Source organism: Phalacrocorax carbo, chromosome 3 (genome assembly GCF_963921805.1).
Source record: "Phalacrocorax carbo chromosome 3, bPhaCar2.1, whole genome shotgun sequence".
NCBI lineage: Eukaryota > Metazoa > Chordata > Aves > Suliformes > Phalacrocoracidae > Phalacrocorax > Phalacrocorax carbo.
This window is the reverse complement of record NC_087515.1, coordinates 57,554,050-57,575,248: the sequence shown is the minus strand read 5'-3', so window position 1 is coordinate 57,575,248 and position 21,199 is coordinate 57,554,050. Positions and strand designations below refer to the sequence as shown.

At 45.8% G+C, this 21,199-nt stretch overlaps 1 protein-coding gene and 1 non-coding gene across 2 annotated transcripts; both read left to right on the top strand.

Moving 5' to 3' along the window:
• Positions 1–4,468: 4,468 nt before the first annotated feature.
• Positions 4,469–17,636, top strand: ZC3H12D (zinc finger CCCH-type containing 12D). The gene is made up of 5 exons (XM_064447010.1): positions 4,469–5,635; positions 11,006–11,145; positions 12,137–12,371; positions 14,127–14,233; positions 14,964–17,636. The coding sequence occupies exons 1-5, from the start codon at positions 5,253–5,255 to the stop codon at positions 16,001–16,003; spliced, it is 1,905 nt and encodes a 634-aa protein (XP_064303080.1). The 5' UTR covers positions 4,469–5,252; the 3' UTR covers positions 16,004–17,636.
• On the top strand, positions 7,910–8,120 carry LOC135312924 (small nucleolar RNA U3). Its single transcript, XR_010372539.1, has one exon. It is a non-coding gene; the product is annotated as a small nucleolar RNA U3 (small nucleolar RNA).
• Positions 17,637–21,199: the final 3,563 nt, after the last annotated feature.

Below are 21,199 nucleotides of genomic sequence, written 5' to 3'. Positions count from 1 at the left end.
ACGAGTGCAAAATTCTCTTGTCTGATTTTCTTCTCGTTTCTTTTTATAAGCTCTGGTTTGTTCTTATTTATGTAGTAAAAAACCCACGTTTTACTGAGAAGTAGGAGTTAAAACAATACTATGCAATGTCATATGCTTTGCTCTGTTGCCTTCCCCGATTATAAATAGCACAGCAACTTTCTCTTTCCTTTCCAATAGTACTGCTCCATGGTGGTCTTCTGACGAGGTATGTGGCATCCTGCAAGTTTAAATGGAGCAAAGAAAATCCTCCTTCTCCAGGGATTTTGAGTCAAAGGCTCTGGGTGTTCTGCTCTTACACCTGTTCCGGGCAGCAGAGAACTAACATGTTCCTTGGCTGTGCCTTAGGAACACCCTCCTGTTTCTGTAGCCACTAACCTTCCCAGGCAGACCTTTGTGGATCAGAGGAATTTTTGTGCCAGAGGCAGGGTAGACGAGGCAGTGTGCTGCCCTTTCATCCTGTGACTGCCCAGGCACTGCTTTGCACAGCTGCAGGGCAGCCTGGGTCCCAAAGAGTTCCCGGGAGCCTGGGTGCAATGCAAAGGCATAACCATTGACTGGAACCAGCCGGGAAGTGGTGGCGAGGCTTGCTTACCAGCAACCAGTCTTTGGATTAAACAGAATGCCACTGCAAAGGGTTTGGCCACCCTGCTTCCTCCCACAAAGTACGCAAGTGGGGGGAGGAATTTCTGGCTGGGAAAGGGCAGCCCTGCTCTGGTGCGTCACCTTGTGACAGTGGTGGAGGTGCTCCCCTTCTGCAGCAGGGTACCCCCACCCTCCCTGGCCCTGTGGCAGGGGGCAGAGCTGCCTGCGTGCAGAGCTGTCTGCAGCGTCCAAAGGGTCCCAGAGGTTTGCCCCACCTTGAGCCTCCAACCCTTCCCACTGCCTAAAAGTGTTTTTGGGTCATGTTTGCAGCAAGGTAAGGAACAAGCAGAGGAAAACCTCAGGTTTCTGTTGGGATGTGCCTGTCAGCCTTTGCTGTGGACAAGCTACATGTCTCCAAAGTAGTCTTTCAACTGAAGCACCAGTAGGTTAGGGAGTTTGATTTGGTTTTGGTGTTTTACTGTAGCCTCCCAGAGGAGGTTCCCTCTGATGCGGAGGTGTTTGAGGCTTTGCAATATCAAGTAGTGAGCAAAACATTGATTTTATTTTTTTTTTTAAATATTTCTTTCCATGTGTCCCTGAAGGTCAGAAATTTACCAGACACAAGGGGAATGAGGCTGAAATAACTTGCTAAAGCATCCCCAGTGGAAAACTTTTCACTTGCTGCAGAATTCATATGCTATTTTCTTACTGGCCAGTGTTGTGGACCCCGCCAAAGTGGGTTTGCAAGTCTTTGCCTGTGACTCAGAACAGAGATGTGTTGGGAACCTCTTTTTTTTTTTCTTTTTCCTTTTGAAAAATGAAGTGAAAGTTTGTCAACCTGTAGAGTTAAATAAGAACTCAGCCAGCCAAATGAGGAAGTAAAACCTTCCTATAGAATGAGCTCTAACCTGCTCACTGCACTTGTTTGCTCTCAGCTGACATCAGCTTGGCCATAAAGCCTCTAAATATGGGCTGACGACTTCCTTGTGAGCCTGGTACTGCTCTGAATCCAGCTTCTGGCTCACAAATGGTGGGACGGTATTGCTGGGATGCAGAAATCGCAGCTGTCAGGTAAGGTGCAGAGCAAGGGGGCTACGGCTCGCTCTCCGGCGTGTTTGCTTTTGTTGGTCTTGGCAAATGCAGCAGGGAAGGTGGGGGAGAAAAACGCAAGTCTCTTCATAGTCATCAAGACAACAAATGACTAGTCTTGTTAGTACGAGTTTATGTGCCCGTCTAATGTGCAAAAGTAAATATTATTATTTTTCCTGAAAGCAGAAAAATTTGGTGGAAGGACTAGGCAAAATCCATTCTTCAAAACCGTTCAAACTGAGGAATTCTAATATAACCAATATTTGTTGGAAAGTTTTTGCAGAAATTTCATATTATTATTTTCTAATTTTCCAAATCTGTTGAAAGATAAAAAAAGAGAGAAAACCTTGACAGGTCTCTCAATTTTTTGGTCAAATGTAATTTCTTTTTATAGCAAAAATGTTAAGATTAAAATAAAATTTCGGGAATGTCACTACAGCAGGTCCCTCTGTGGGGGGGGGGGGGTATGCAGGAGGGGGACAACACCACAGAGAGAGAGAGGGGGGGTGCTTTTTAAGCTAGAAACATAGGATGGGCAAACAACTACCTGTGGATAAATTTAGCCAGAAAATGACATGACTTTGGCTCTCAGTGGAAGGAAAACAAGAGCAGCTTCCCAACAGGGTCTGCTGGTGAAGGGGGGAAGTGGCAGGAGGAAATCTAAGTAGTTTGAAAACGAAGGTTGTAAAGTTTATAAATGGGATTTCACAACCTGTTTGTGATAGCAAAAGCTGGACTCTGTGATACGCAGTTTCTCCTCTTGTCTTATGTTTTTGTGCTGGTTATAAGCATCCAACTGACCTGTTGGACTTGGGCATGCTACTGACTGTTTACTAATGTGTAAGCTAGTGATTTTATTGTCCTTTAATTCTCTCTTTAAAAGGGTGACCTCAGTGTTGGCTGTGACCAAGGCTTTTTATCTCAGGGTTTCAAACTTGTTTTCTCTGTGGTGAAAATCCGGCAGTCACAGTATTACTTGTTTTTAATATTTGGACAAACTGCAGCAGAAATCCCGTGATTAACTTTGCAGAACTCACATGTTGCTGGTGATGGCTGATACCGCATCATATCAACCCAGGCAGCAACCCAGAGCTCAGTGTTTCCCATGTGATGCCCCAGCTCACCAATCTGAAGGGTGTACAGAAAGGCCGAGCCTCGCAAACCGCTGCCTCTGCATGCCAGGATGCAGAGGGTGCAGACGTGGACCACGGGCTCAGGGCTTCCTGGGATGGAGGTGGAAAAATGATGGAGTGAGCAGCCTTCATCCAGCACATGTGCGTGTGTGCTGCTGCTGACGGGGGCTGCGAGGTGAACACTGCAAGGCGGACGTGGTCTCTGCACCTTCTGCAACTGGAAAGCTGACTGGTAAAATTCTGGGTTCAGTTGAACCTACTTTCTGATGAAATCCAGGACAAACATACACAGAACACAACATGATGCTAATGTGGAAAAATGGACTGATATAAATTTAAAAAAGCATCAGAATAGATAGAAGTACAGGTTTAAAAAATAATAGTGATGGCTATTAAAATATGTGTAAAATATTTTCTGTTCAACCTGAGGACAGATAGCAACTAAAGTTTTTCATTTACGATAATTAATTAAAATAACCTAGACATTAAAAAAAAAATCAAGTAGTACACGTTAAGTGTTCGGAGCCACTGACTGCACACCTGGAAGCAGGGTTTGCTACAGCACTAGCTTAGCTGTTCAAGATACATTAATGGATTTCAGTACAGAGAGTAGCTCTTTCAAAGCTGATAAATCATTTCAGTGATGAAAAAGCAGGCAAATTCCTTTTCATCTTCAGTCCATGAATTAAAAACAAGGATTACCTGTAAAAACTGTTACATGTGTGGATTGCACTGTGAGGAAAAACAGTCAAGCCCACTGGCTAAAATAAGCAATGCTTAGGCTTAGATGGAAAAATACACATGGCAACTGCTTTCCCCTTATGTAGGTGGCATGCTTATGTGTTTTTTATTTTACTGATGCTATTTGTCACTTTTAACAGAGTGCCAGATTTATTCCACAGAAGAATACCTGAAAGTCATAAAGCTGCATAGAAAAGTAAAGGTCAAAGTTGTATGAGGTGGGGTTATTAACTAATTATCAGGTTTTCCTGCTGAACTAATCAGTTTTAAATTAACTGAACCCAATGCGGATTTCTCCCCCATAGTCCTCAGTGCCTTGGGGAGGAGGTGCACTCACGCGCCTCTCCTGTCTCCAGTCCCTCCATGCCTTCCTCCAGACAGCTTTGGCTTCTGATTTCCCGGAGTTGCCCACTGCTGGCCAGGGAGCGGACGGCGGGCTGGTGGCATGCAGGGCAGGCTGGGAAGGGGAGCCAGTGGAGGTAGTTGTTTGGTCAATTAGTTCTGTGTCATTTGCTGGCTGCAACCAGTGAAGGGAAGAGGGCCACCCTTGTGTCCTACACGTGGGTAGATGAACCAGCCACAGATTTTATCCAGGTAGCACCAATAATTGCAGAGATGTGGTGAGAGAAGCCTCGGTGTGAGAAGCTTCGGTGCAAGCATGCCAACAGTGACCAAAGATGTTTGGCTTGATGGATGCGCAGTCATGGTGCCTTGCTCTTGTCACACCTGTTGGGCTGAAGCAGCTCTGGGTATGCCTGCGTATGCTGCCCATCATTTTCCTTAACTGGGTAGACCAGAAATGTAAATAGCGCAGTTCTGGAGAAACTTGAAATAGCTTTCTGCTACTTCTGCACACTCATTTCTGAATTACCAGTTTCTCTTGACAATAAATATAAGCGAAATTGAAACCGCTTTTCAGATTGCCTGCTTCCAGTCGATGCCCCAACAGCTTTCAGAAAACAAGCCGCTTCTTTGAATGTAAAAGCACCCACTGAATTAGCAAACAACAGGAAAAGAGTAAGTCAGGCATCATCAGAACAGATGAATGACAGAATCTCATATGGCATGTCTGTGTATAGACACACGGACACATACTAGGAAAGACAAAACTATAAAAAAAAGTTTAGCGTTCCCAGCTACTTTGCAAAGAACATGTTTCCTTAAATCACTCGATGAAATTTGCTGTACTTGTTAGGTTGCTATGGCATCTGAGCTCATCCAACAATATTTGACAGATTTTTATCTGTGGCTCACAAACCACACTGAGCAAATTGAAAATCCCCGGTTACACTGGGCTTTATATCATTTCCTGTGAGACAAGTCTGAAGAACAAACTTACGCATACAGCGTGTCTGTGTACAGACAGGCTGGCATAGCTCATGAAGTAGGATGACACCTGTCTGACATAATGCCTGGAGAGTGACAAACATTGCATGGGACACTCCAGTGCTTTTATAAAAAAGAGCGGACCAGAAAAACACTTTAATGCTGAGAGAAGACTGGACAGCCTCTTCAGAGAGAAGACAGCTGATCGGATCATCTCTTTGCTGTGCACTAGGCAAATAACTGAGATTGCGTGTTCTTCCTTAACGCCTGAATTTTGCTGTTTCTAATCTTTCCCCCACCAGGCTGATGCCGGTTGGATGAGGCTGAGAAGACAGGAGCACTGGGTTTAAAGGAACGTAAATGCCCGCTAAGATGGCACTGGCCAGTTCACTTTCTAGCAAGCCAGTGCCACCGCGCTCCAGAAGTGTTTCTACAGAAGGGGTGGAAGTTCACCAGAGCAAGCTGGATTTTTTCTGCAAGCTGGGCTATGGTAAGCAGGACATCTGCAAAGTGCTGGAGAACCTGGGCCAAGAGGCCCTGGAGGATGATGTGCTGAAAGAGCTGATTCGGATGGGGAGCAAACCTCAAGCTCTGGAGAGCCAGGCTCAGCCTTCCCCGCTAAAGCTTGTTGCCCGCGGCTCATGTAGCGCTTCATCGGGGTCGAAGTGGCTTGGAGAAGATGAAAGCGATTCTTCCGATCATTTGAGACCCATTGTGATTGATGGCAGCAATGTTGCAATGAGGTAAGCTCTGTTTCCTAAAAGGGATCTTTCATCCTCCGAAGCTTTTGAGTTCTAAAGCTGATGGCTTGAAGTATGCTTTTTTCTTCAGGTGAAATGATGAATTTGACATATAATGTATGAACCACTGCTTATTCCTGTTCTTTGGCTGAGGCACAGCTTCTAGGGGACCTGCCATCTCTATGCCCATAGATATGCATGCCACATGCAATCACTGGCTCACTCTGCTTTTTTATCTTTCATTAGCCACCAGCTAGCTAACCGCTACTGTTTATGGCAGTGTGATTCAGCAGCTCTCTCTCCCTTTATTTCACCATTGATGTTTACATGCCCTTTCAAATGGGTACGTAGGATTTCTAAACCTATATGCTGATACGTTTCCAGGAAAAACTGATGACCAGATAGGCAGAACCGCCCAACTAACCTAAGAAGGAGAAGGAAAATAAAGACGGGTGGCTGTGGTTCTTAACAACATCATAGTTGTACCATTTTGACTTGCAAGTAAACTGTAGCAATGTTCCCAGCTTGAATATTTTTGTTGGGTTTTGGTTTGGCTTCATTTTTATGGAAATATCAGGGAATTGATAGCTGACTTGCATGGAATAGTCTCATTTCCTCCTTAATTAATTCTGTTTCTGGGAAATGTCATAGCAACCCACCCTGGCCAATTACATTTCCCAAGCAGTGCCCTGACACTGTGAAAGTACTCTTACTGATGGGGAGCCTGGCACGTCCCTGTGGCTGGGAAGTCCAAAGACAGTCACAGGTTGGCCTCTATTTACCTGAGCAACATGAATGGCCAGAGGCCCCAGCAGTCGACAGTCCAGGGCGTACTGGCTATCCACCCTTCTCCCCTGTTAACTTCCCTTCGTGCTCAGCGTGGCCAAGCCCATCCTTGCAGGTTGGGACAGGGTGGAGGAGGGCTTCCTCCTTCGGTTAGCTTTGCTGTGAGGTGAGATGAGACCACATCTCCTCTGGTTAGAGGGGAAAGGGGACAAGCACATCCAGAGCAACTGGAGACTAAGCAAATTATGCCATCTTCTGGATGAAGGGAGAAATCCCATCTGAAAATGAGAGGTTCCTCCATCAGGGCAGCTCTTGAGGAGTGAGAAATACACAACAGAGCAAAATCACTTAGCCTTGACTGGGCCATGCGCTCGGTAGCCAGCTGTTAGGATCTCCTGCCCCCATTTACATTTTCACCCTAGACCCTCCTTAGGGTGTCCCTCTTGCCTCTCTGCAAAAGAAATGAGCACCCATTCAGGCAGAGCGGCTGAGCACCTACCCTTTCATTGTGTCAGGGGCAATAGTACCCCTGACTTCATTCTCCTGGCACAACCTTGTCCTCACCAATTTACCAGGGCTTTTTTAGAGCAGGCAGAAGTGGACAAGGCAGAGAGCAGTGTTGTTTCCAAGGTGGCGGAAGATGCACCCCTGCCACTGAGCAGAAGGCCCAGTGCAGTTTGGTGGCTAGTGAGATAGTGCATGTTTTGAGCTTGGAGTACTCTGGGAAAGCTCTGAGAACATCCCACTGTACCAGCCCCTGCATGGGAGCTTGCTAGACAGACATTATTTAAAACAAATATTATTACAGGTATGTGCAACAAATGGCCAGAGCCGGCACGTCGTATTGCTTTCCTAGACCACATGCCCACCAAAATACTTCTTCAAGAAGCCAGCTGTGCTTCTGGCATGTAAAATTCAAATCTTGTAGAATAATTTCCAAAATATGAGTCCAAGACATGTTTGCCGCTAGATTATTGAAGGCTGGTGTGCTGCTGCGGATTCCTCATCTTTCACCTAAAAGGAACTAGAGGAATGTGAAGTACTTTTGAGTTTCAGAAAGGAAAAGGTTTTACAGCTCTTCTCAGACACCCCCAAGCTCTGTCTTGATAAAGTTGATAAAAAGTTGGATACTTGGATGATAGAGAAGACTATTGAGCTTCTCAGTTCAGTTCATACTGAACCGAAGCAGCCTGAAAGGAGCTGCTTTCCTCTCTTGGATGCCTTTCCAAAATGGTGCTGAATGGCATTTACTTTGGCTAAGGGGCCGGGCTTGATGAGTGCTTGCAGTAGCCTCACTGTAATTTTTCTGGTTTGCTGATGTCAGACAAAGAAGGGCTGTTTGCAGAAGTCAGGAAAAGGGATGTTAGGTTTCCTTGCTGGGAAAACATCATCCCCAACACCAACAACCATAAACCTGCAGGAGAAGCAGCAGTTTAGGGATGAAGCAGTCAAAAAGTTGAAGCTTGGAGCAGCAGTTGCCAGTGTGGAGAAAGGCCTATACTTTCAGCGATCATTTCTGTAGTTGGTCACTAGAGGAGCGTGATCATGTTTGACTGGCATCACAAGCCATGAGGAGGATCGAAGTGTTCTCTCCTGCGTGAAGCAGGCAGGTGGTGCTGCTTGGGCAGGAGCTGCCTGCCATTGATGACTGTTCCTGGCCCTGCTTGCGGGGCCAGGAGAGAGTGAGCATGGGCTGAGTGGATTTTTAGGCTGTGGAGTCTCCTTCCCTGGAGACATTCAAAACCCGCCTGGACATGGTCCTGTGCCCCCTGCTCTGGGTGTGCCTGCTCAAGCAGGGGGGTTGGACGAGATGATCTCCAGGGGTCCCTTCCAACCCCTGCCATTCTGTGATCATGAGCATTTGTACTTCTATGTCAGGATTGGTGTTTCTGGAGTATTTCAGAGTTGGCATTGTGGGCCCACTGCAAGCTGTGAGGCTTTGAAAAGTCTGTATATGCCCCAGGGTAATAAAGTGCATGAGTTGGCGGTCTCCAATCATCAATCAGCCTATCCATAGAAACTGAATGGAAAATAACCTTGCCGTCAGCCAGTCTTACTAGGCAAGCATCTCAGCACACTTTGCGTTTCCATCAGATGTGATGAAAGACTTAGCCATCTGCCAGCCTATCTGTGGGAAGTGGGCAGGATGGTTTAGCAAGGGTAGTGTAAAATAAAAAAAGTGGAATTGTGTTAATATGAAAAGGGAACTGTCATAAGCCTATTCACTGCACACCGAAGTGGCTATCTAGCCTAAGCTGTGGTAGGTACAAAGGCCTTTTCCTAGGCCAGTGGAGACCTGTGTTAGGCTCCCTCCCTTCTGCCAAAGCTGTGGCTGATGCTGTGTCACAACCAGGTGGAGAGGGGCCATTTGCAGTTTTCAAATTGGAATTGTTTTGACTATACTTCTTCTCAAAGGGGTTGGAATTGCACAACTTGAAAAGGAACCACTGCACGCTAATTACGGATTAACTGCTGGAGACACAGCAAGGCCAAATTGCTGCTTCAGTTTCTGAGAGATGGGCCCTGCTGATCTGTGACCCAAGTGCCCTGTGGCTGGCAGAGGGGAGAGAGATGGGACTGAGTTATGACAGAGCAGTTACGGTCCATGGACTGTGTGGATGGATAGGAAAGGTGACGGACAGGAGCCAGTCTGCTGTCAGGCAACACAAATTCACCATGCATGGAGAATGTGAAGTTTTAAAGCCCCCCCGCCCCATTGCACAGCAGATATTGGTGTTCAGTTGTGTTGACACTGCAGTGCACCATGCATGTACATGCTATTTCAGATAAACATTCCCCAGGTTTGGCTGTAGTGATGTAGCAGCAACTGGATTAAGTGATAACGCTGAGAAACAAGTCCAGGTGCCTCTTCTCACTTGATCTGCTTGTCCTTTTGGCTGAATCACTTGTGCTTGAGTGCTTTACCTTTTGTACTGGGGGTACATCTAGAATTACTTTCCTAGAGCTGACAAGGTAATGAGTAGTTATATATATGAGCAGTCAATGTTAAAGCAGGCTGTTGTTGATCTTTGTTTGAGTCATGGCGTTAAAGATGTACCTAGACTGCCTTTTAAAGGCAGTTATCTGAAAAAGTCATGTGCACTTCCAATTTACCTGTCCAGGTGACTTTATACCTATCCTGGCTAGATCTTATCCTTTAAAACCAAACAAAACAGTTGTTTAGAATGGTGATTAGATGCATTAAGCACTTCAGACCATTTATTATTGGTGGAGGGTTTTTTTAAGTCTTCCTATTGCCTGGGTAGCTATTAACAAACAACTGTATGTCTTCCTCCAAGCCTGCACTATTTTTCATTTGTGGTCACCATTTCAGCACTGAAATTATTATTAGGTGTAAGATGGCGCTTTGGTTATGAGGCTGATATAGGCAGAACCTAGACTTGAATTCCTGGGGAGTGGTGAGGAGAGAGCCGTTTAAGACTGTGGCACCATCCTTGACTGGCCCATCACTGCAGGTAGGTGTAGTAAGCAAGAGTGTCATTTACAGATACGTTTTGCAGAGGTGAAAGCCTGAGCGAGACTGTGATGATAATATCCAGAAAGCTCAAAGTACAAGGATGAGGTTTCTGTAGATACCGTGAGGGCATTTATTAATTTTGAGACTTTGTGTAGAGTTTATTTTTGTTTCCTTGTGCAGAGGTAGTTAACAAATTACCTTCCTTTACACTTGCACTGCACTGTAGTCAAATTTTAGATAAGAGAATGACAAGCAGTTAAAACTTTCAGAGTGGGTAAGGAGGAGAAACTTAGGAAGGATATCACCCCTGATTGTTTTTCTTGAAGTTGTTTTCTGTGTCTTTCTCTGAATATGGATAATTTTCCAGAACCTGCCTTGCCTGCATCCTCTACAGCACCTCTCGTAGGGCTTTCCTACCTCTTTGTGCAGTGAAGACAAAATCCACCAACTATGGCAAGATAAAGATGGGCCTGAGGTGCCTGTGGCCATCTCCACTGAGGTCTTGTCCCATTTTTGGTGTCCTGGGTTAGATTCTCCATATATTCCTATCCTGCCTCTTACAGTTTTCCTCCACCCATAGTTTGACTCCTGTTTCCGAAAGGGGTCAGCAGCAGACTGACCTGCAATCACACTTGCAGCTGATTCAGAGATTAAAATCCCTAATGTCACTTACGACAGAAGAAAATTCCCACATTTTATTTCTCATGCATTTCTGCTTGTGCTGGAAGAAACTCCCACTCCTCAAACTGTTATCAGACAAGGCACGTGAAGGGTCTGACACAGCCTAAGATCTTGGTGGTACTTAGGACCCACGTCCATCCAGATACAGATGGAAGCAACAGGCTTGGCTATCAGGCAGGTCATAGAAAGGGGGGTAGGATACCTCTGTTTTTAAGTATCCAAACTGCTTCAGATAACAAGTTTCTGGTTCTGCTAGAGCAGGTGTCTGGATCTGTCCAACCAGGACACCCTGCCAGGTTGTTTTCTTGGAAAATGGTGAATGATACAAAAGCCTTTTCATTACTGGCTCAGTTCAAGAGACCTCTAAGCTTCTTGAAAGTTTTGCCTCACCATCCTCCTCCTTTTTTTTTTTTTTTTTTTTTTTATAGTCATGGAAACAAAGAGGTATTCTCTTGCTGGGGGATCCAGCTGGCAGTGAACTGGTTTCGAGAAAGGGGGCACACGTACATCAAGGTTTTTGTCCCGCTCTGGAGAAAGGAGCCCCCTCGACAAGACAGTCCAATTGCAGGTAGGTCACTGTCCTGGGCATAATTTGGTAACTATTAGGTGCAGTTTGGAGGCAGGGGGTGTGAAGAGTCCAGTACGGTTTTGCCCTGTAAAGACAAGCACAGTGCAAGTTGTGTATCAGGTTTCTTAGTCATTAATTTATTGCCACACGCTCCTGGCTAGCAGCTAAAACTGCATACAAGGCTTTGTTAAACTGCTTTGAGCTTTCTGCTTTAGAAGCACTAGCTGCTGCCAGCTGAATTAATGAAAGAGTGAGTTTGTCTGCTCACAATGAGCCTGCATAGCTTTTAAGGCCAGCCGGGAGACAACAACATTGTTTCACACATTACCCAAAGGCAGCAGTATCCTAAGCATTCACTGCTGCGCGACTTATCTGCTAGCCTATTACCCCGATACAGGAGCTACATAAGTGTCTCTTCCAGGAGAAGGAAACGCACCATCTGAAATCTGTGGAGGGAGGTGAGATTTAGTTTGTATGGAAATAGATCTGCCAGATTTATGCCAGCAGCTTGGCATCTGCAGCTGCATATGAGGCAGCTGGGGATCCAACTTTCTGTGTAGCAGGAATGACAAGAAGCCAGAGTGTCCTGAATGGCAGCAAAATAAGTTTATTTTTTTTATGGGGCACATTTTTATCTCCCAGTCACACTCATACCAGGGCTGGTTATGAGCCTTCTAGCATCTAGTGGGGTAAAAAGGGAACTACAGGGGTTCAGCGTATCTCTGGTGTAGAATTCAGGCCATCCTTCTGTGGATAAGACTTAAAAATTAAAAAGGGTATCTCAAATTTTAAGATTAGATGCTGTTGTAAAAGATCTAATTTTCAAGTTGCCAAATAACTACCAGCTATCAGTGCATCTGAAAATCACACTGCTTTAAGCTGCCTAAAGTGCTGGAGCATCTTTAGATTCCTGTAGGTTTCTAGCACATGACTGAGACCTGGTCATTATTAACTGATTCCCCCCCCCCGTTTCTGCCAACCACCCTACCAGATCAGCACATCCTTGAAGAGCTTGAAAAGCAATCGATCCTTGTGTACACCCCATCCCGGAAGGTGAAAGGCAAGAGGGTAGTTTGCTACGATGATCGCTATATAGTGAAAGTTGCCTATGAGAAAGATGGAGTCATTGTTTCCAATGACCATTACCGGGATCTCCAGAATGAAAACCCCGAATGGAAATGGTTTATTGAGCAGCGACTACTCATGTACTCTTTTGTCAGTAACAGGTAAGAGACAGCTGTTAAGCAATCTTTAATTTAAATATTATGGGCCAAGTCAGCCCCAACATCAACGCACCTCCCACCAGTTGCAGAAGTACATGAGCCGCCTTCTGAAGGGAATTTACTGCAACTTTTCTTATTTCTTTAGTTCCTGATCCCTCAGCTTTGGTGTTAGACCCCCCAGTCACTCTTCAAGAAACCTCTCTATTAGGAAGGCAACATTAGTGAGCAGCTTTGCTTCCTTCCAATCCAAACTGGGACGTTAACCCAAGGCCTGGTATCTTTCAATTTCTATTTCATAGCAAGATAACACAGTTAAATCAGTGAGCGGAGGCTGGCTATCTGGCTGTATTTTTAATTCCCCTACAAGGCAGAACAGCCCTTTTTCCTATGCTTTTCTAATCCTGACTTTCTAGAAGAGAGACGAGAAGCTGCTGTCTCTGCCCTGCTAGCCATCCCCGTGAGGGAAGGTTTTCATTAAGGCACTCGCACTGTGCCTGCCAGGCTGAGCTGTATGCTCCTCAACCTGTACGTACCAACCTTGCCTGAGTTTCCTACTACCAGAAGCGTTCATCAGCAGTCAGTTTGGCTGGGGAGCTGCACATGCAGACATCCAGCGTGCACAGACGAGTGTGAGCAGAGAAGCTGCCTCGCACAGCGGCCCTCTCCGTCAGTCAGGATGGAGGCTTGGCTCTCCCACCACCAAAACTGGATGGGAGTGCATGGCACCGGGTTTCAGTTTCCCTGTTACATTGCTTACAGAAACGCGGTTGCTGAACATTAGCATGCTGTATTTCTCAAAGCTCCAGTCCATTATCTTCAACTACCACCAGGCTTCCTCCCTGGTTACTAATAAGTTACAAAGATTTATATGATATTTTCCTTCCTATTTTGTAGGGATTTTCAGAACCTTTCCCTCAGAAAGTCTAGCTGGTACTCTGAAGCTTATTTGAATAGTTTCAGTGGGACCTTCTTGCACAGCTTTGGGAACCTCTCAAAAACCATAGCCTGAAGTTGGAGGTTTCAGTCTCATTATGCAGATGAACAAATTCCTGGTGGTGCATGGGTGGGTGCAGACGAACAAGTTACTTTCCCCTCCTGCCCGTGACTCCCTTCATTCCAGAGAGAGTTGGTCCATGGGTTGGTATGGTGCAGATTCATTTACAAACAAGGCCAGAGATGCTAATTAGGTTTCTTCCTGAAGCATCACATTCAGGCAGTGGCACAGAAGAATAAACAGTTTTTTTTATCTGAGCATTTTTGCAGGCCTGGTAGCAGGAAGCCTTTACTGAATCCTCGAAAAAGGCTGGACTTCTTTATCATACCATGTATATGATCAGCTGTAGCTCTGAATTGACCACTGGCTCTTTAAACCTCATTCTTCTACAAGCATTTAGACACAGAAAAGTGAGTTTGCTAAGGAAGGGAGCCTGCTATTGGGGATCGCAGTGCTGGGACCACAGAAGTCTGCTGTTGCTTCAGAGAAGGATGCGACACTGAAACGGCTGGGGCTGCACCAAGCTGCTGTGTGTTCCCAGTTGTTTTAAGTTATTAGGAAAAAACAACTACATGAAGCTGAAGTATTGGCTTGGCAGGCAGGAAGGTGCTGTGTCTAGTAGCGTAGCCTGACTTCTGAAGGCCAGGCTACAAAAGGATCACAAGGATTTTCTGCCTTAAACTTGCGCCATGAGCTACGACAGCACTTTAGCTCCAAAAGCTCGAGGTAGTTTTGTTACCCTTGTGACTCTTTTCCTTTTTCAGGTTTATGCCTCCTGATGATCCGTTAGGTCGGCACGGACCCACTCTTAATAACTTCCTCAGCAAACAGCCAGTGCTTCCTGAACCAAAGTGGCAGCCTTGCCCCTATGGTGGGTTTCTCTCTATGCTGTGAACTGCCACCCCTCTTCCTCCTGCCCCTTGCTTCCTAGCAGCCCTTTCCTTTGGCTAAGGGCAAGTGCCATTGCCATGTGCTGCCATACTTGGTGCTTTGTGTGGTAGAGTTTTTGGCTGGGGTGATGCTTTTTTTTCCCCTCCACCTTAAGTGGCTTCAGCCTCAGCAAAGGCAGCAGCTGTTTCTGGCTCCTCCATCCTCACCTGTGTGCAGAACCCAAACCAGGCACCGTGGCCATGTTGCTCCCCCCTCCCCAGCCTTTCACATTGCAGGGTGGTCTTCCATTACATCACTCGGGAAAGGCCATCCAAATGCTTCCCCGCCCCCCCCCCCCCCCCCCCCCCCCCAAATAGCTTTCCAGTAAGGTGGGGGGTTCTCAGAGGTAAACCTCTATACCATTTTTTTTAAAGTGACCCTTTGTAGCAGCAGGTCTTCCAACCCACAGAGTGCAGCAACCAGAACATAAATGAATTTCAGATACTTCCAAAATTAGCAGAAACTTCCTTTCCCTGCTGCTTCACCCTGCTATTTAGGTCAACAATATTTAAATCTGGGGTCAAAAGTACTGAATTGGAAAAAAGCACTTCCCCTCTTTGCTGTTTATCCTCACCCCACCCATGTAAATGCACAGTGCTGAGAAGTGATGAGTATGTTAACTGACACGGGTGCTAGCAATAACCTCCTGTTTGACTTTTTGATTCTTTCAGGTAAAAAATGCACCTATGGCAATAAATGCAAATTTTACCACCCAGAGAGACCACATCAAGCTCAGCTCTCGGTCGCTGATGAGCTCAGGGCCAAAATAAATGTCCCGTTAAGCCTGGGGAAAGAGGAGGCGCAGCGTAACCGCTCACCGTACAAGACTGGAGGAGAGCCTGCACTGCCTGCCACCTGCATGGAAATGCTGCGAGAAGCCAGCAGCTGCGCAGGGGCTTCCTGCAACCCAGGGTGGTCCCGGGAGAGCTGTCGTGAGCTGCCATCCAGCGCCTGGGCTGGTGGCCCTGGCGCTGACCGGGGGCTGGACCAGCGGTTGCTACAGCCAGAGCCCCTGCGAGACCGGACGCTCCTGGAGATGTCAGCACTGTCCATCAGTGATGACACGTATGGTTACAATCAGTCCATACATACCTCTCAGGACAAAGAGGTGACGATCAACCCTCATGACTGCGGTGACCTCAGGCACAGCCCATACTTGTTTCATCATCCCCACAGGTCAGACCACACCTGCCTACCAGGACGCCCTTTCCAGCAAACACTGCTCCCTCCTGCGCGCCATGGGATGCGCCCAGACCACAGCTGGCCTCAGGAACGCTGTGGCATGCACGGCGTGGGTCAGAGGAGCTGCTACGTTCCTGACCGCGCTCAGCACCAACAGGTCCTGGAGACTCAGCATGGTGTTTTGCCACAGCCCACAGCTTTTCCCCCTGACCCGCTTCATTTGTACAGCGAGCATCAGCTGCAGCAGCAGCACCGTTTCCCCAGCCGGCCCCCACGGCAGCCCTTTCTGTTAGACTCCAGCAAAGGGCTGGGCTTCTTCCAGAAATCCCATGCTTACCCCAGTGGTCCTTATGGTGACTACTGGCTCACCCCAACTGCAGGGCCACCTTCTGCCCAGCAAGCAAACATACAGAGGGAGCTGTGCTCCCTCTTCCCTTACAGCGAGGTGAACCACATCATGGCTTTGTACCCTGATATCAAGGATATTGCTAGCTTGACTTTACTGATTCAAAGACACAGAAACTTGTGAAGCCTCCAGAGCAAACCTTTCCCAACAAGCACACATCCTGGGGCACAAAGCTGAGGCTTAACTAAGTGTTATTAAAGGGCTTTATGGCAAGGATTATAGCTGTTCCAGGAGCACAAGCCTAAGTGGCAACCAGCTATGTTGCCTGGGGCATCAGGTCAAGGCAAAGGCTGCTGCTCACTGCAGAGGGATCTCTCTCATCTCCCATGGAAGTGAGTGGGAGGGCTCAGGGTAACTGGGCTGTCAGTATTTGAACCTCGCTGGTGACTGGTTTCAGGATGGCAAAGGTCTTCATTAATGCCTTGAAACACTAGACATGTTTTCAAAGTCTTAACTTACTGTTCAACTACTGTAAAAGCACCCCATGTGCTCCCCATGTGCCGGTAACGGGCTGTCCATAGACAGCAGTCACAGGGGCATGACTGCTTGCTCAGCTAGCACGTAAGAGTAATTTGGCCCATTTACCTGACCTGAGCTCTCTGCTAGAAGGCATCTTCAGGGCCGTGTTATTGCCTTCTGACTTTCAAAGATACATCTTGTGCTTATAAACCAATATATATGCTAGAGAAGCACTAGAAGAAGTGGTGGAGATACTCCAGAGCACCTGAAGATAGCCACAGGTACATTTCTCAGGGATCATGCACAATATAAGCCAAACCAGGGAAGTTGTCTGCAGTATAAGTCCTGATGTGGACTGAGGGTTCAGGGTCATTTCTTTGTTTTTGAATTAACACAGATGATACCAAGGGGGGGGGGGGGGGGGAAAGCTTGAAACTATCTGTTGTATCGAACAAGAAAACTATTGTTAACTTAACCTTTAATTACCAAATGTGGTCCCATAATGCAATTATACAACTGATCTATGATTACGAACATCTAAACTCCGTTCTGTTGGGGCACATTTGATTTTCAGTAAGCTGTAAAGCTGCTAATCTCTGCATTATTCCACTGAATTCTTCAGTTTATAATTCAAATATTAAGGTTGATCTTGAAAGTTTTTGGCATTATACCAAAGTTCATGTATGTCAATGTGACATGTTTTAAAAATGCTTTAACACATTATAAAATGGCCATCTAGGATACTCTATGATCTGAATAATGTTGTGGTTTTTTTTTTTTTCTTTTTTCCATTCCTCTTAGCACTGATGCTTCATCAAGTCCAACATTCAGGTGGGATTTACAAACTGTCTGACTCTGCAGCATCTCTGTTAGGTTCTTCTCTGAAGCGCAGTCAGTGATGTTGGTCCCAGGCAGGAATTAAACATGGCCCTCACTGCCAACTCTGAATTCTCTTGCTCTCAAAAAGATGACTAGGGAGTAGTGATGTACCTTTAGTGACATTATCACATGATGCATTTTTGAAAGTAGTAATATTTTGACCTGTTTCCCTTATGGAAACTGCCAACAGCTCTTTTTTTTTTTTGTGGTGGTGTTTAAAGAATCTTCAGGAAATAAGTACACTGTATCAGTTCAATCTCTTACGGCCATGTGCTTGGCTCCAAGAGATTCTAATTTAGCGTCTGGAGGTATGACTTATCTTCACAGACGATGGCAGTGTTTTCCATATGTCATGAAGTTTTCACTAATTCTAGTTTCTATATTATGCCTATAACTGGATTCACCAGAATGGCTTATAAATTTATCCACTGCATATGACAAAGATTAGAAATGACATTAAAACAAAACTATGGAATAAATGCCCAGTGAAATGCTTCAAAAAGCATTTCAGTTCTACAGCCATCGTTAGTTGTGCTGAAATACACCACAGTTAACACATTGAAGCCACCTGAGAGGCTCCATGGATTAAACGCCTATATTGTGCTCGTGCAAGGCCAGGCTCATTGGCTTGCCTAACAGCCTGTACTAGAGCTTTCCCAGCTACTGCTGTACACATATATACTGCTGTACCTATACACATACTCGTAGAGAAAGTGCGATGCAGAGTGGAAAAATACCTTCCACATGCTGAAATAGCACAAGTCCCAAGTGACAGCATTCAGAAAATATATACACGGCAACGGAGCAGGATATAACCGTACACGTCAACCTTGATTTTTATGTCTGGAATGTACGTTACATATTTCAATACAGAAAGCATTTAAAATCTATAGGAAAATTGGCACACTGCCCTTGTATAGTGCCCTTGGCTTGCTGGAGACATGTGCATAAGCTTTTCTCCTTTTCCTTTGAGGATGCACAGGAATTTGGTGGTTGCTCAAAACCCTCTCTTGATATTTAATAACCTATTTTCCTTTCATTTCTCTTATTTACTGGGGAATCTCTCAGCAAAACACAGAGAATGTGCATTCTGCTGAGAAAGTGTCTGAGAAAATAAATCATACTTTGGCACTAAATAGAACTTGATTTCTCTTGGCTTTTCTGCTCACCAGAGAGTATTTTTTCTCATGGAGCTTTTGTTCGAAGGGCAGCTCAGCAGCAGTGCTGTGTCACTGCCTGCTTGAGAGGGACTCTGCCGCTGGCCGAGAGCCCATGGAAAGCACAGACTGTTTCGTTATTTCACCACAGCACAAGCATGTGGGGCTCAGGACTCTGCTGCAGAGCCTTTTCAACTTTCCAAGGCAGGAGGATTACTTTTTGGCTTTGTCAGCTCCTGAGGTAAGGGAAGGGGCTGCTAACAGAAAGGAGCAGGCAGCTTTTGCACAGGCAGGGTAGGAGGCTGTTGCTATTTGGTATCTCTGCGGAGATGGATTCAAGTCCAGCTCTTGCTGCCAAGTTGAAAATTAATCCATAAATCCCAACAGGCTCAGAAAGCCCTTGATGTTCTTTGCTTTTTGGTTGTCAAGACTCTTTTAGAAGAGGACTGAAGCAGTGGGAGCAATCCTCCAGGAGATGGGCTGCTTTCCTAAGGGAGATTTACAGAGTTGTCAAATTCATTTTAAGATTAAACCAAAAAAAATATATATTAAAGAAGTCATGAGAGAGACTCCCCTTCTCTTCTCTTACCATTTCCTGAAAAGTTAGGGAGCCAGAGACACCCTCCTTTGTGAGGGGCTAGGGAAACTCACTACAACTATTTCACTGAGAAGTCTTGGGTGGAGGTCAAACCTGCAACAGCTCCTCAGTATCAAACGGGGGAAAGAGGGTGGTCCTCTGCACCCGATGCAGTCCTGGGCAGCTCACAGTACCTTCCTCCCACCTCTTCTTAAATATAGAAATTTCTCCCTCACAGAACATTGATGACATGTCTACTAATTTGGTGAGCTTAGATACCATAAAAATTAATGCCATAAGACGGTCTATGAAGTAGGTAATGTTCTTGCTGTGTATCAAGTGCTTATATTTTGCCAATTATTCTGAGAAGTTTTGCTAATATTTTAGCTCACTTCCCATAAGAGCTGGCACAATTTATGTGCAAACTTTTGAACTAATCACAAACAACTAAATAGAACCAGACAAGTTTCACAGTTTCTCTCTTCCTTAAAAATGCTGAATTGCTGGGAAGAAAAGGAAGCTCTGTGCTTCACCAAGAGTGACAGACCACCTCTGCAAGTTAAAAAAACCCCAAACCAAACAACCCAAAAAAACAATCCCAAAATCCCTGGTGAAAGACTTTCCAGACAGAATCCTATGTCGGACACAAGTACTTCACATACATTTCTCTAAGATAACAATTGAGATATCTTCCACCTTTTGCATGGACTTTCCCCAAGCCAGGAGTCAGAACACCTCAGTTTTACTCCTGCAGCTGTAATTCATTCACTCTGCCACTGTAAGCTCCACTTTGCTCCTCTGCCTCAGGGTACGTCTGCTCTGCATTCACTCACGTACATACAAGACCGCTGTAGTATTTACCTCCTACGTGCTGGTGGGACTGGGATGCTTTGAACTCTTGAGAAGAGCGGTTTAATATTACAGCACCACTTGTCATCAGCATTATTAAGAAAGCACTATGACTTGCAGTTGATAGTGAAAGGATTTTTATACCGCTTTAGCCATTTCCCTTGTCTGCCCTGAGTTGGGCTCACTGCCTTGAAGTCTTGCAGCAGGCTCGGAGGAACTCTTTAGTAAGATGTACTGATGTGCTGACTTGGCAAATGCAATCAAAATGGACAGATAAATGGAGCAAAGCTGTGAACACAGCAATTTGTGGGGACAGCAGGCGCAAGGCGGCAAGCCAGAAAGTTAGGACAACACACGCAGGGCTGGCAGGCCTTTGAATGCATTATGGAAATTAGATAATGTGCCTCTGCCGATGAATAGGGGCATCAGAATTGCTCATTGCAGCCTCCTCTTTGGCTTTCCCCTGTGTCACAGTTTCCTCACCTTCCCTAGTTTTTCCCTCCTGTTTTTCCTGGGCTCAGAACTTCCATCCTGCCCTTTACAGAGTGGGTCACAACTTACAAAATGCTTCCCTGTCCCAACCCCTTTCCTTCCACCTCTGCAGAAACCATACACCCCCACCCACTGCTGCCCCAAACTCTGGTTTTGTGCTCCCTTCTCTTCCCAGCTCCCTCCTGCCCCAGGCGCTCACCTCCTCCCTTGCTGTGCCAGCTACTCCTCCTGCTCAAGCCCAGAGACCTCTCTCTTCCTTCACCCCTGCCCTCCAGCTGACGGTGGTGGTTTTGTTTTTTTTTTTTTTAAGTATGGTTTGGTTTTGGTGTTTGTTGTTGTTGTTAAAACCTTGACGTGGATACCTTTAGCCTGGCAGAGACCTGACATGCTAAGGCTGTTTCCCCATCCTGCCTAGCAGAAGTTGTTTGGGTAAGGAAACAGAGGCAAAGCTACATTCACAAATGCTTATGTTGACTTCGTACAGCTTTCTCTTCTCTAAGGATCAAATGGGATGCTAGCAGAAACTCAGGCACCATAAGCTCTTAGCTACTACTGTAAAAGCAACATTTATCCTCCACCCACCACCACCAAAACAGTACATTTGAGGGAGCTACTAACATTACTGGTTTCATAGAGAGGACAAATGGGCATTAGAGCACCGAGTGGCACAATAAAACCATGAACTAGAAGCTGGCAGCAAAAGATGGATGGCATAAAACCACTCAACCTAGATAAATGGAAATAAATTTTTTCTCATAGAAGACCAAAGAGGTATTTAATAAAGATTAAGGAAACGTAGAGCTGGTAGGAGCAAGTATTGTATGTTACCTAAGGTACGGTAAACCTCGGAAAGGTACTCCCTTCCTTACTCAGAGTAAGATTCAAAAGGGCAGCTGCCACCCATCT